Raw genomic sequence first — 16,047 nt, forward strand, 5'->3', positions numbered from 1 at the left:
CCTGATTCCAGGGCCGGTGCTCTATCCACTACGCCACCTAGTCACCCCAATAAAACTTTTAAAAGGAAAAAATTTTTGTTTAGATTTAGATGGTCCTAGGTTTAGATGCCTTGAGAACTTTTCAAATCTGAGCTTCTAAAATTTCTAGGAACATAAGTAAATTAGAACACAATGAGCTGAACTAATTTCTTAGTCATCGATGCTGATGTCTTACTGTTTTAAGGTTATAAAGTTATAAGTTTACAAAAGGCAGAAACTGATATTTTCATAGGTCTTCTTATGTAGGATCATAGGCAGTTAACATAAATATATCCGTAAAAACACTGATATTGGAATGATTATTCACCTCCACACTGTTCTTGTTTCTAGATGTTCTCAGAAGAATTAGGATTATTAATTTGTTGATTGATTCTTAGAAGAGTGAGGGCAGCTCAGCCTTGATAATGACTGTATTTAGCCCTGAATAAAATTAAGTTTTATTTATGGTAGCTTATATTTACATTGTACTTTTTACAGTTCTATATGAGTTTTGAATGTGAAAACTAGATATGTAGCTACTAAGCATCTGGTAATTTATACTTCAAATCATTAGTATAAATGACTAGTGCTGTTCTCTGCAAAATTTCTTAATGTTTTAGACAAATGTCTTAAGTATGAATAATGCCTACTTAAATATTTATGCAAGAGGATGAAAATCTTTTTTCCCCACTAGTATACCAAAAAAAAGCTTTAAGTTTCCAATGTCCTTAGTTGACTACCACAACAACAATAATAATATTAAGATTTAGAAATAGTGGTTTAAATTGCTGTTAAATATGCTAATGCAGATTTCCTTAATTATTAATGTAGATTTTTCTTAATTATGAAAAGGCATGGCTTAATATCTGTTCATTCAGCTCTTAAATATTAAGTTTTGCAAACACTAGATGGAGCCAAGTGATCATTAGTTTGAGCCTTATGCAAAAGCAAACACCAATTCATATTTATTTTGTAGCTTTAAGGCAATTTACACATCAGAAACCATATGAAAACAAAACCAGCATTTGCCATTTTTCCATCCAAAGTGCAGCTGTTCATCATTAGTGGCTGTGATGAAACAGGAACAGCTTGTGAGTAAAAACAGTAAATGTCTTCTTATTTTAAAGAAATGAACACGAATAGATAAGAATTCAGGCAGCGTCTTGACCCAGGATACACATGCATTCAAGAGAGTATTTGTTCAGAATTCTGATCAATCTGGAGACACGTGGTATCATCCCTGTTATTGTCTGCAGAATGCACCACTCTTTAGGATCCATGGTGGCTATTTGAGAGTGACTTTAGTTGAATTGTTCACTGAGCTGTACCAGGTTATAACAGTAGCTTAAATTTGCATTTTACAATTATTCAGTTATTACAATGAGATGCCTATGATACAAACCCAGGTTCTGATGATAAGCTCTTTCCACTAGAATGCATAATATACTTATTTTAGTCTATTTTAAATCAAGTAGAAGGAATTTCACAGAAACCACTCCCTTCTATGTCCTCAAAAACAAAACAAAATAAAACCCCAAAATAACAAAAAACCTCATCAGTGACACCGCTAAAATAAAATCCAAGACCTCTGGCATTGTATTGAGTTCTCTCAATTATCAAAAGGGGCTCAATAGTTTTAGTAATCAGAGGAAATATCCTTCTCTCCCCCACTCCTTAAAAAAATTTCAAAGACAAATGAAATACTGTTTTAACCCAATCTTTTTGAAACACTCAGTACATGTAGATTTTATTTTGAGATTTTTCTGGTCAACATACAAATTATGAGAAAACAAAATTTGCTCTCCTCCCTTAAAGGACAGTAAAAATTCAGAGGTCAGACATTTGATTAATTCCAGTACTTAACTCAACCTTTTTTTTTCCCCTCTATTTTGGTTTTTAAAATCCAGACCATACTAAGCAATGTTTGTATTTAAGACAGAGAAGAAATTACAAAATGGCTGAAAAGATTCTTGATATTATAATTGCCTGGTTTCAACCATTTCTTATATGAAATTCCAATTCCAATTACTATTAAAATCCCATCTGCGATCCTCATAAGAAGGTCTGATTGACATCTGTAAGATTTGTTTTCCAGGACTTAAGCAGGTCCCCAAAGAATGTGATTCCCATGTCAGAGATGAAACACATTTCTTTCTGAAAATGCCCATGTATTGACATGCCACTAATCTACAGGACTATACATTTGGACCTTTGGTATTTTTTTTGGTCAGTGTTCCCTTTTTTATTTAAAAGAAGCTTTCTGTCCAAAATCTAGAACAGGCATTAAGGACTCAAATAGCTCTTTAGCTTATGGAAACATAATTACTGATATTTCTGTATTTTTCTCCTCTATCTTCAGCATTCTATTGTAAAGAAAATCCATCAGGTTGAAAGGATAGCCTTTTTTTCCCCTTACCTTTTGTGCAGAAGCTGCTCTCCTTTCCTGCTTGGCTTTCATTTCTGCTAGAAGGCCACTCCCCATCACCTGAACTCCATACCTTCGCCCTCCCTGGGGGCTGTTCCTGCTGTCACTCCGCTCTAACTTCCCAGGTTCCTCCACCTGATGATCCTCAAGTGAGTCTGGTGTTTTTAACTCCTCTGTTCGTTCTGAGCTTCCATTCTGCTCTGTGGGCTTTACATCCTTTTTGGAGGTGTCCACAGCAGGGCTTTTCACTGCCCCTTTTGGAGATGATGGCTCCTCTGTGACCAGAACAGTTTGTGGGCGCTCAGATTTGGATCGTGATTTGATTAAATTGAGAAAGCCACTTTTCCGAGAATCCCGTTTTTTCTTTTCATCCCCTCCTTCATTTGACTCATGGGAATCTGAACCTTTTGCGGAGGATCTCCTACACATCCAAACCAAGACATTAATTCCTTGCTGATTTGAGGGAAACAATACAATACAAAATACAAAGCACAATACAAAACAATGACATTGAAGCTGCTGGTGACCACAGCATCTTTACCTAGGACTTAAAAGAAGCATTTGGAATGGCACACCAGAGGAGTAGGGAGCAGTCGGGATCTTCATCTTTCAGATTATTAAACTGAGGTGCAGGGATTAAACCACTCAAGAAAAATCAATGTCTGAACTGAGCCAAAGCCATGTCTTTTGGTGGTCATTTAAAAAAAAAAACTGAACTCAAACACTATTAAGATGAACATTTCCATTTGAAAAATAGAACTTTTTAAAACATGAAGCTATAAATTTGTATCACACATAGATTATTTTCCTTTTAAATATATAACAAATTTAATATTATTGTGTTTATGGTTGATGAATATTTAGAGCTATTCTACTTGCCTGTTTTCTACTAACCTTCCTTTTGTTCTCTTCTCTCGGAAATTTAAAACCTGCACTGACCCTCTTTTTTTCCCTCATCTTTTTAATTTTTAAGTTTTTACCCATTTTGGTATCATTGACCCCTGATTTGACTTGGATCTCCTTAGTTTGAATTTCTTCTCCACCTGGTATACATCTTTTACATTTTGGAACTCCAAAAAAATAAAATAAAATAAAAATAAAAATAAAAATCACACAGCTCCTGCAACAGCCCAGCTTCTGGTGTTAGTTCACTTAAATTTCACAATGTAGTATCCATTGAGAAGATTTAAATCTACGTTCCAATTATGCTAACCAATATATCTGTGTTCCTAGGCAATAGCTCCTTTCAGTCTCACTTTACTCATCTGTATTCATACTTGTACTGACTGGGTGGTTATAAGGAAAGTCTTTGTGAACCATAAAGTACTTCATGTGAAATAATGTTATCTCATGTATTTATTATTATTATTATCATAATATTTATCATCATCATCATCATCATCATTATTAATATACTTTTTAAACACTGGCCCTCACCTGGGATCCCCTTTGGTCTGATAATCTCCCACTATATTAATTTACCAAGATGACAAGATGACTACAACTAACAATGATAGACTCATATCTGCTACATCTCCCCCTTCCTCCAACAACCACTAGAAGAATAGAGACCCAGTGACCTTTTTGAGCTACAACATACCTGGAACTATCGAAATCAGCAAAAATTCAATTATTACTTCGGCTAATCATTGAAGTCAGCTGATCTAGCCTCTTATAGTACTAAGAATAATGTACATATTTTTGCCACAGTCTGGTCTAAGTCATTTATGGACTTGATTCACCCTGGGTATATAATGACTCAGTTCAGAGTGATCATAATGGTTTTACTTCTAAGGAGACTGGTCATCTAAAGGAACCACTATTTTATTCACAAAATCTATTAAGCAAGGACTCCATTTAAGTTCTCAAGGAGAACTGATAATTTACTGACCTACCCATGTTTATCTCGTTATACCTACCGACCTACCCATGCTCATCTGGTTATGGGTGGACATGGCTACTGACCTAACTGTGCTCATCTGGTTATGAGTGGACATGGCTACTAACCTATCCGTGCTCATCTAGTGAACATAGTTACTGACTTACCCATGCTCATCTGGTTTTGGGTGGATATGGCTACCAACCTACCTGTGCTCATCTGGTTAAGGTTGAACCTCAAGTTCTGCTTCTGTTTATGGTCAAAGTAGTGGCAGATCACCTAGCCCACAATAAGCCTACCTGGTGGCAAAAATAATGTGGTGGAGGAGTAGAGTGAGAAAGAAATCCAGTGTAGCTTGTGAAGCACTATGACTGTTTCAGGTATGGAATCTACCTTGGCCATTCTTGGACCAGACAGACTGATCCCTCTGGGTAAGAAGATAGTGAGACTTTCATTTTCACTCATTCTCAGTCTCAAACATTTCTCACATCCCCTCCCACAGTCCAAGTATTTGTGAACCTTGAGATTTGATTGAGCTTTAATTGTCAAATCCTCAGCAGAATAGAAGCTCCTTGAGAACATGAGCTATTTTTAATTGGTCTCTGCATAGTGGAGCACTTAATGATTTGAAGAACCATTTGCTTCAGTCTCTATCTTGATATACCTGGATCTACATAAGTAATTTGTGGTGTGGAATGACATACCCTGTAGGATTGTAGGTCTCTCCTAAAGCCCTAGGCCTCTGTATACCTCTTATTAATGAGGAGCTATGTGATCAAAGAGGAATTGGCTAATGGAGAATACCATATGTATCCAGAGAAAGAATTGTGGGGTTTAAACAAAGACCAAAGACTATTACCTTTAACTTAAAACCCCCCCGCTATCTTATTATATAATTTTTCTGTCTCTTATACTTAGTTTTTTTCCCTTAAGAATATGATTTCTCTCTTATCACATTCAACTTAGATCAATGTATACCATGGAAACAATGTAAAGACTAATAGAATGCCTTCTGTGGCGGTGGGGGGGAAGGAAGCGAGATTAGGGGGAAAATTATAAAATTCGAAATAAATAATTTAAAAAAAAAAAGGACGGGGTGGCTAGGTGGCGTAGTAGATAAAGCACCAGCCTTGGAGTCAGGAGTACCTGGGTTCAAATCCGGTCTCAGACACTTAATGACCTAGCTGTGTGGCCTTGGGCAAGCCACTTAACTCCGTTTGCCTTGCAAAAAAAAAAAAAAGAATTGGCTAATGTTCAAAGTTGTAGACAGAGAGGCATCATCTGAAGAGAGCAAGGTCCCTGAACCAGAAGGCCTCAGAAATTGGAAGGAAAGGATGACTAACTCCTTATTTTTCTTTAAAACAAGTTCTAAGGGCCATTAACTGAGGTTATCCTTATTATACTAAATTCACATTAGGTTCTCTGCTAGCCTTTGTTATAATAACCTCATCATGACTTAAATCTATGGACTACAAATTCTTCCCCATCATTGCTAATTACAGATAGGCAGGGAGAATACATAGTTTAAAATGTCCTTGACTCATTTAAAGTTAAGGATCAATGTTAATTACTAGTGTATTGGCTGGAGTACAGTCCCAAGAAGAGAACAGAAAAGCTACTATATACTATGAATGGCATAGCACCAAAACAGTCCTTCTAGTAACACTGTCCTAATGAAACCTTCCATCAAGGTCTAGGAAGTTGTCTGGTGGATCCAGCCATGATCATATTAACACATTAGTGGAGACTGATGGTGGGGAACACATACAGTCAGTAAAAAAGAGATAAAGAATCAGGGAGATAAGTCAAAAAAAAGGCACCTTGATAGGAGAGTTGGCTATACTTAGTTTTCCACACTGGGATTGAGGAGCTCTAGACAAACCAAGGGCCCTCTTGCTTCCTCTCCCCCAGCCCCGACTTTGGTTTATATCTTCTTGAATCCTGATTTACAAATTGATGCCTCTTTTCCTAGCAAGTGAGTTTCTTCTTCCCCTGGGTACTGATGAATGTTAAATTTACAAGTATACATTAGCTCCTTGGGAAGAAAAATCAGTTCTCTCAAGGTAGCAGGCAGCAATGCCACCAAAAGGGAGAAAAAAGCCAATACTAGGGACTTTGAGGGTACAGAGGACATACTTTGCCTAGCATTCCCCTCTAGAATCTGTCTTATTTTAAGTTTCAAACGAAAAATATCCTATTCTGTATAAAATAATTTAATGAATAATCATTTGGTTGGAAGATCAGTTCTATCATTATTTGGTAATTATTAAGCATATATTCAAGCTCTGTGTCATATACCGTATTTCCATAGATAAATTCAATAATTGAATCTTCTTGGATTAGTCTGATGTAGAAGAATATTTTTATTTTTTTTAATGCATTTACAAATCTTTAATTCAAAGACTATTAAAGGAGATAAGAGCAGAAAAAAAACCATGACCCAGAGCACATGGTCATAAATGTCCCTATTAAAGATAATGATATTACTTTACAGAAACACAAATTAACAGTGAGAATCTAGATTATATGGATAAAGGCCCAAGTTGGTCAGATTGCTACAAGAGTAAATCTCTTGTTGTCAAAGTATGATTCTAAGCTACAGCACTATCAAAAGGCTAATAATTGACTATTAGAGTTTATTATGGCACTATTGTGCTCTATTTTATATATATATATATATATGGAAAGATGACATTTCCACATCAACCTCTTGGTGAGTTCTGGGCACAACCATTTAAAAAATAGGTACACAAACTCTTTTATACATATACTCAGCTTATGTTTCATTTTTGAATCTGATGCCCTCCAAATAAAGGCTGCATCACAATGGAAAAAACAAAACAAAATACAAGACCAAGAACTGTTAACAAATAACTTGGGGGGGGTATGTAGGCATGTATGTATGCATATATGTTTTTACATATGTGCATTAATGTACTATCAATCAAATACACATTCATTTGGAAAATCTATATCAAATAATTTGGTACAAATTGCACATACAGACTGAAAGTTCTTACTGTTATTAAAGAGCTCAACTATTAACTTAATCTAAGAAAAACAAAACACCTGCCTTAATCACATGGAAATTTGTGGCTTACTTTGGCACTTAATCTTTTGCCCTTTTGAAAATGAAAATTTCCTGGGCTTTATGACCCCCCAAAACATCAGGCTACAGGCAAGTGACAATTTTGGTTAAAAATAAACCTACGCCCTTCAGTCCCACTGCTGAGTTTTATTAAAGACTACTGAGTCAGACATCTAATATAGTATTTTAGCATGGATGAGAAGAATTCTTAAGGCTGGGTCACTCAATCTGTAAGAAGTCCTCTCTAGGAAAGCTCTGAATAACTTTTCTCTCCATCACCCATTAAAAATTGTGTCTCAGTTCAACTTAACATTAGCTAAGTGCTCACCATGGGCAAGACATTCAACTACTGCTTTCTAAAACTAAAGATTTGTGTTTCCAGCTCTAAATCTTCTGCTTGGAAATAGATTTAATAGTCTCTGCAAATGTTAAGCTCTTGCTTTGAATTCACAAATTCCACTGCTGCCATGAAGAAAGAGCTCCAAATTCTCCCTTCTTACACCCCCTCATTTCTTCCACCTCTTTCAGCCCAGAAGGGTTAAGGGCAAGGGTTTTCTAATTTAGAGATTTCCTGATCTAAAGAATTCCTTGCAGATGGTGAGAAAGACTTGTAAAAAGAAAAAAAAATACATTTATATGTAGGCTAGGTAATTACTACTGTCAAACACTGGTTAAGAAATGAACATATTCTAATTTACCCTTGAAATACATTAAATTTAATGTAATTAAAGTAATTCTTGATAAGTGCATTTTGTTGCTTTTTTTAACTGCTATAAACTCACTTGGAATCCATTTTAGTTACTTTCTTGGTAAAAAATTCATCTACACCTTCATCCACTCTCCCCATAAGGCCATTCTGTTCTCCATCATGAGGGGCAGGGGTAGCAGCGCATACCTGAAAAAAAAAATGGCCTCTTGTGAAGCACTTTCTTTAGTTCAAGCCATACAGGTGACAGAGTATGATAAAACCATGTGCCAAACTCACCCTTCATACAGACAATCCACATACCAAAGTCTGCTCCATTAACTTTCCTGGGCCCAAATATATGCTTTTTAGTTGTGTTGGGCAAAGACAAATGGGCAAATGTTGCTAAAAACTAACAAAATGTTCTGTTCATCATTTACATATAAACAGCAGAGGGAATAGGAAATACTTTGAGAGAAGAAATGCACTGGAATTACATGGGATTTGGAAAATCTAGACTATGTGATTTATGGGAAGTCAGTATGGTGGAGATGAGGACAGAGAACATTCCAGACATGGGGAATAGCTTAGAGAAAATGCCCGGGGCTAAAAGATGAAGTAAATTTGTGTGATAGCAAGAGGGTCAGTGTTACTGAGGGAGTACACTATATAGTCAGGGCAGTAGTGCTAGGTTATGATGGGCTTTGAATGCCAAGCAGGGGCTTTTGTATTTGATCCTGGAGCTGATAGGGAGCCATGGAAGTTGATTGATTAGTGGGATGACATAGTTGGACTTGAGGCAAGCAGCCTCATTAACCAGTTACTTATGATAGTCTAGAAGTTAGGTTGTGAATGCCAACACCAGAATGGTGGCAGTATCAAAGGAGAGAAAGGGGCATAGTCAAGAGATGTTGCAAAGATAAAATCTGCCATCCTTAGTAATGTATTGGATATGGGGGAAGACAGGTAGTAAAAAGTCAAAGATGGCACCTAGGTTGTGGGGGATAGGAGGAGCTTCTGGGAGCCATCTATCGTCAAAGGGAAAATAGAAGTGGTGGGGTTGAAGGGGACAGATAATCAGTCTGGCTTGAACTCTTGATGTCTACCAAGCATCCTGTTTGAGATGACTGAAAAGCAATCTGAGACTAGAGCTTAGTAGAGGCTAGAACAGGATAGGTAGATTTAAGAATCATTACCATAGAGATACTAGTTAAATCCATGGGAGTCAATGAAATTATCAAATGAAGTAGTATAGATGAAGAAGAGTGCTTGGACAAATCCCTGAGGGGTTTTTAGAGGGTGTAATTTAGAGAGTGTAATCTAGATGAGGACTCAGGAAAGACCAATTAAATGAAGATTCTCTTAATTCACCTGAATACCTATTTGAAAAGAAACTTAAGGATTTTATTGCATATTTGTGAATCACTAGAAAGCAAAATGCAAAAACAAAGAATAAAATGACACAAGGAGATAATCAACTCTAACTTTCCTTTAAGTTTGAAAAATCTGTGGTTCTATGATATCATATTGCAATAAAGAAAAGACATACTTCCATATAGTAGATATGACCTAGAAAATTTCACAAGCAGATAAAGAAAAGAAGATTCACCAAAAATGTGCTTAATTTTTTCATTTAATTATGAAAAACAGAAACTATTTTTATTTTTCACTTTCATAAGAAAAATGCTAATTTAAAATGATCTAGCTGATGTATACACATATATATGTACACAGACATATACATCACACACATATATCTTAACATACTATGTTCACTCTTCAACATGTCTCTTCCATAATTAGCAAGCCTATTTAGAGAAGAAAAGTATTACCTACACATTGCAAGCTCCACTATTTTTTCCCCACTGTAGAAGAACAATGACAGCTACTAAGAAAAGGTTCCTTGCAACATTTAACAACATCCTGGTTGTAAGGGCACAATGATGTCCAAACTTCTCTCTCTCTCTTTTTCTTCTAAATTTTCATATTTTATAAACAGAAGGAATCTCAGAGATCATTAAGTTTAATTGTCTCATTTCAGAAATAAGAATACTAGGCTTCACAGAGTTTCAGTGACTTGCTCATAGCCACAGCTAATTTATGGCAGTCAGGACTAGAGTCCAGACAGATCTCTTAGCCCTCAAGTCAAGTATGCTTTCTTCTATCCTATACTGACTCCCTCTCTTATAAGGAAGAAGAAACATTTTTCCTTTAAGGAACAATTTTTTCACACAAAAAAGGAATGTGTTCTGGCACTACCATGAAAAACAAACTTAGGGTCACTGAGGAGGGATGGAACTTATCCTACTATTTCACTTTATCTTATTATTATCTATTTCCCTTACAAATAGCTTAAGCAGTCAGAGCCAAACTGGCTGACAATTTCAGTTACGCTAAATAAGTTTTAGCCAGGGCATCCAAGGGCAAGAATATCCACACAGTGGCAGCTTACCAGTACTTCAACAAGTATGGTATCTTGGAAGAAGCAGGAGCCTATAGAGACCTATCCTTTACAGACCTAAATGGATAATGTGATAGTAATTCAACAATCATTTACTCACCACCAATATGTATAAAGGTAGTTGGTGATAGAGTGAATTGAGAGTTAGGCCTGGAACCAAGAAGACTCATCTTCTTGAAGGTGTTTTGAGATGGAATTTGAACTCAGGTCTTCCTGACTCCCGGGCTGATGCTCTATCAATTGTGCCACCTCACTGTCCCAAATTTATATAAAGTTTTAAAGTTTCCATTATGGTTTCTTTTTTGTTGTTATTGTTGTTTTTTGCAAGGCAATGGTATTAAGTGACTTGCCCAAGGTCATACAGCTAAGTAATTATCAAGTGTTTGAAGCCAGATTTGACCAGATCCTCCTGACTCCAGGGTTGGTGCTCTATCCACTAAGTCATCTAGTTGTCCCATGACTTCCTTATAACTCAATGAGGTAAACAGTATTCTCTCCATTTTTACAAATGAGGAAACTGAGGCCTAGGGAGATTAAGTGGCTGGTTATTTATTAAATATATAAATATACTGTTTTCTTGACTCCAAGGTTCACTTTTCCAACTATGCCATGCTGTCTCTCAGTACCAGCTAAATGCTTCAGAAAGGTCAAGGTCAAGGTGCATAGATTTTTATTTAGTAGGTTATTGGTGATTTTGAGAGACTAGTTTCAGAGTCAGAAGGGGATGACTTCAGGAAAACATGGGAAGACATATAGATAGTTGCAAAGTAAAATTAAGTAGAACTAAAAAATCTTACACAACAGCAATATTGCAATGATAAGCAACTGTGAAAGACTTTGATCCTCTGATCAATATAATGATCCACAACAATTTCAGGTCTCATAATGAAAACTGCTATCCACCTCCAGAGAGAGAACTGATGAACTGAGTAGAGACTGATGCATATTTGTTCACTTTCTTAGCTTTTTTTTGCACCATAGCTAAAATGGAAATGTTTTGCCTGATTTCAGATGCATAATGAGAATCGTACTTCTTGTCTTCTCAGTGGGTGGGGGGAAAGGTTGAAGAAGGTGGAGAATTTTGAATTGAAAATAAAAACTTTTTTAAATAAAAAGATAATGCTGACTACCAAAAAAAAAGAGAAATTGGACTAAAAAAACTAGTTGGCAAGGGGCTGAGGAAGAAGCTGAATGTTATATCTTCCTTATATTTAGTAAAATTGAAGGTGAGATCATTTCCTGAGACACTGAATGAATGTGCATTACTCTAAGAATTTAGAATTAAAAGGGAGGGGACATATAACTTTGGGGTGGCAGAATCCAAGGAAGGAATTGGGTAGAAAAATCTAAACATTTTGGAAGTCAGTGGGGAAGAAACTAGTTGGCAGAAAGAGATGGAAGGAGAAATGAGGCAAACTTGGAAATGATGAGATGAGAGACCTATCAAAGAAGAAGTAAAAACAAGGAAAAGTGTCACATCATTCTATGGAAAAGGAAGAGTGGATGAATGAAAACATGGTTCTGGGATGTAAAGACAGGGAAACAAGAGAGAACTCAGAATGACTATCCTCAACATTCTCAGTAAAATGGGATATGAGATAATTAAGAGCTCTTTTGGATATGGAATAGTCACTCTGGGGAATAGCATAGAGAATCTGAGATTAATAAAAGTATTGCTATAGAAGCAAGTTGGACTTAATTGAGGTGAAATAGGATGAATTTGTAAGAATGCTTTCATGAAAGGAAAATGATAAATGTTGGAGGGAATGGGGGAAAACTAGGACACTAATGCTCTGTTGATGGAGTGAAATGACCCAATTGTTCTGTTTGGAACTATGTCCAAAGGGCTATAAAACTATGCATATTCTTTGATACAGCAATACCCACCACCAGGTTTGTATTCCAAAGAGATAACAAAAGAGGAAAAAGAAGCCAAACATACAAATAGGAAATTAAGGAGATGCCCATCAACTGGGGAATGGTTGAACAAACTGTGTTATATGAATGTGATGGAGTACTATTGCTCTATAAGAAATCGTGAGAGGGTGGATTTCAGAAAAACTTGGAAAAACTTACACGAACTGATATTGAGTGAAGTCAGCAGAACCAGAAAATCAGCAGCAACATTATGCAACAATCAACTATGAATGACTTAACCCTTCCCAGCAATACAATGATCAAAGACAATTCTAAAAGACTTATGATAGAAAATACCATTCACATTCAGAACTATGGAATCTGCAGTAAACCAAAGTATACTATTTTCACATTTTTAAATTTGTTGTATGTTTTTTCTTTCTCATATTTTTCCCTTTTGTTATGATTCTTTTTTTACAACATGACTAATATGGAAATATGTATTACATGATTGTATATATATGGCCTACATCAAATTACTAGCTGTCGTGGGGAAAGGGGGTTAAATAAAGAAGAGGGAGAAAAATGTGGAACTCAAAATCTTACAAAAAATGAATGTTGAAAACTATCTTTCTGTGAGATTGGAAAAAATAAAATTAAAAAAAGAATATTTTCATGACCTCCTCTAGCAACATTAAGTAGTTTGTGAACAGAAGGAGTAAAGGCAAAAAGTAGGAAAAAGGGGAGGGAAGATCATTAGGATATGAACAGAGAAAGAGGTAAATCATTCAAGAAAGAAGGATGGTGACTTATTGAATTGATTAAATCAAGAATATGAAGTGATCCCCAGAATAAAGATGCTATAGACTGGCAACACAGGGAGGTATAGGGAAACCAGAGGTAGTGGGAAGGACAATCAGGACATTCAGAGGATTGAGACAGTTCTCAAATAAGAGAATATTTGTGAAATATTTAGCACAGGGTCTAGCACATGGTATATAAATACTTATTTGTTTCCTATTTCCAAAGCATCTCGATTCCATTAAACAAAAATTTGTTAAGTCTCTAGATGAACCAGGTTTTTCCCTCAAGGTGCTTCCATTCAACTGGGGAAACAGCACATGAACACAATGAGACGCATTAACAAATGAGAAGGGGATCCTTGAAAATGAGGAGTCTAAATGTAAGAAATAAGAAAAGACTGCATGTGATTGGCATGTATAAATTCATAGGAAGGAGACATAATTAGGGAATAACTGGAATTCAAGTTTGGCTAAAATATTGAGTATGAATTGGAATAATGTGAGAGAAGATTGTAAAGATTAAGTTAGATCCAGACTGTGAGGAACCTTAAATGCTTGGCTGAGGAGTATTTTACTCTTAAAGGCATGGGAAGTGATTGAAGGCTTTTGGGCATGGGAACAACACGGTCATATTTGTACTTTGGAGAGATTATTTTTGGCAGATAGGTAAAAGATAGTTTGGAGAGCAAAGAACCTGGAAATCAGTTATTCAAGCAGGAACTTTTACAGTAGATAAGGTGATGAGGGACTGAGCTAAAGTAATGATTATGTGGGCAAGGTATTTGATAGACATTTCAGAAGTAGAACTGAGAATGTTTAGATTCAAAGAGATGAAAACATCAATGACAACTGAGTCAGTGAACCTGGGTGAAAGATAAGATAGTAGGGCTTTCAAAAGAAACATAAGAGGAAAGACCAGGAAAATAAAATTTTTATTTCAGACACTTTAAGATTCTTTCAGGATACTGAAGTTCTTCAGAAAACTGGTGAAAACAGGACTATTATACAACAGAGATGAAAGGCTAGACATGTCTATTTGGGGGTAACCTGCATAGACACAGTAACTGAATCCAATAGGAGAGATGGGAGAGCCAACTGTGATTGGAAAAGGCAATTTCAGCCAATGTCACAAGATTCTGAGAATATTTCCAAGATGTTTCTCAATCAAGAAACTGCCACAATTTACCTTAGAACAGAACAACAGAGTCAACTATGCAGAACCTATATTCTGCAACCTAATTACCAATCTTTCTGTGGGTCACTGATTTAAGTATAGGGACATTAAATTCATTTCAGGAACAAATTAGAGTTTTAATAGTCCTTCAAAGGAAGGGAGATAAAAAGAAACTATTTGGAAACATACTATAGTGTTGATTATTGACTTTTCAAAACGAGTAATGTCAACTTCCTTTATATTGTCCTTAAAAAAAAAACAAAAAGATGCATTCAAATAAATGAACTAAATTATAAAAACATTTCCCCCTTCCATTGACATTTAGATAAAGATGGGTTGAAAATCCTGACAATTATCAACTATTTGCAATCAAATTAAAACCAAAAGCATCTAATAACTTAATAAACTAAAGCAAATCTAATAACCTAAAGCAAAACAGAGCCCCTTACACTTCTAAACCCAGAGTTCTAAACTTTTTTTGTGTCATAGATCCTTTTGGCAGTCTGGTGAATATTGCATAAAATGCACACTATTACAAAGGAAAACAATGAAAATGAAGCAATTGTTTTTTTTTATATAAATTCATGGTCCCCAGATTAAGAAACTCTTCAATGTAGTCCACAAAAACAGAGCCAAACTAATAGTGCCATAGGTAGATATGAAAGAAAGTGTAGGACTTTTTGCATATATGTATTTCTTTTCTGATTTTGCAAAGTGAAACATAAATGACTTGTTCACTCATATTTAACAAATCTTTTCACTCCTGAACATCAAAGGTAACTCTAGGCATGGTTTCCATGTATTCTGAGATTCAACTTGTTCTCAGACACTCTATCTTGGCTCTATGCTGCTCTACATTTTATATCCCTCAGTTTTTCAAAAGTATCTCGAAGCAATTAATTTGCATGGGATTTCAGCTTTGGCCATTATTTCCTACCCTATCTAAACCCTACATTTTAACTCTTTGTGAAATATCTAATTCATATCACAAGCCAGAGCTGGAGGGAAAAAAAAAAGTAGAATTACTCAAGTGAACTTACTGCTGTTTGTGTAGGTTGTTGCTTTTTATTCCGTTTTGGCCTTAATTTGGTGAAATGCTCCAGTTTCTTCCCCTCCTCAGATGGTAGCTCTGAGATAAATCCTGAAGCCCTCTTCTCTTGTCTGATGGATGGGAAAGGTGGGTCCTCTATATGAATTGGAACTTCTTCTAGTGCCTTATCAAGATCAAACTCCATTTCTTAAGGGAAGCAACACAAAAGTGAATATCACATATGGCAATGCCTGACTGAAGACCAGAAGGACAGCTAGGTGATGCAGTGGAGAGAGTGTTGGGCTAGAAGAATGAAAGACTTATCTTCCTGAGTTCAAATGTGGTGTCCGACATTTCTATATGTATGACCCTGAACAAGTCACTTAAACCCATTTGTCTCAGTTTCTCATCTGTAAAATGAGTCAGAGAAGGAAATATAAACCACTCCAATATCTTTGCCAAGAAAACACCAAATGGGATCTCAGTAAGATATGACTGAAACAATTGAATAACAAAGTGTTTAAGGCACCATGGTAGGTGTTATCTTGCAATACAAGGCAAATCTCTTTGCCCCTCTTTCGTTCCTCAATATTCCCCATCTATAAAAGCAGGACCAGAAGAAGTGTC

The 16,047-nt window shown here is 35.9% G+C and overlaps 1 protein-coding gene across 1 annotated transcript in view; it reads right to left on the reverse strand.

Moving 5' to 3' along the window:
- The window catches only part of LOC141499312 (F-actin-uncapping protein LRRC16A), a 201,563-nt gene that overhangs the window by 17,842 nt on the left and 167,674 nt on the right, over positions 1–16,047 (reverse strand). Inside the window, exons 30-32 of the mRNA XM_074202092.1 lie at positions 15,431–15,627; positions 8,193–8,305; positions 2,435–2,864 (exon numbers count right to left, since the gene is read on the reverse strand). Of these exons, the coding sequence (XP_074058193.1) occupies positions 2,435–2,864; positions 8,193–8,305; positions 15,431–15,627 (740 nt within the window). The remainder of the gene's footprint in view (positions 1–2,434; positions 2,865–8,192; positions 8,306–15,430; positions 15,628–16,047) is intronic.

The sequence above is a fragment of the Macrotis lagotis genome, chromosome X (genome assembly GCF_037893015.1).
Source record: "Macrotis lagotis isolate mMagLag1 chromosome X, bilby.v1.9.chrom.fasta, whole genome shotgun sequence".
NCBI classification, from domain to species: Eukaryota; Metazoa; Chordata; class Mammalia; order Peramelemorphia; family Peramelidae; genus Macrotis; species Macrotis lagotis.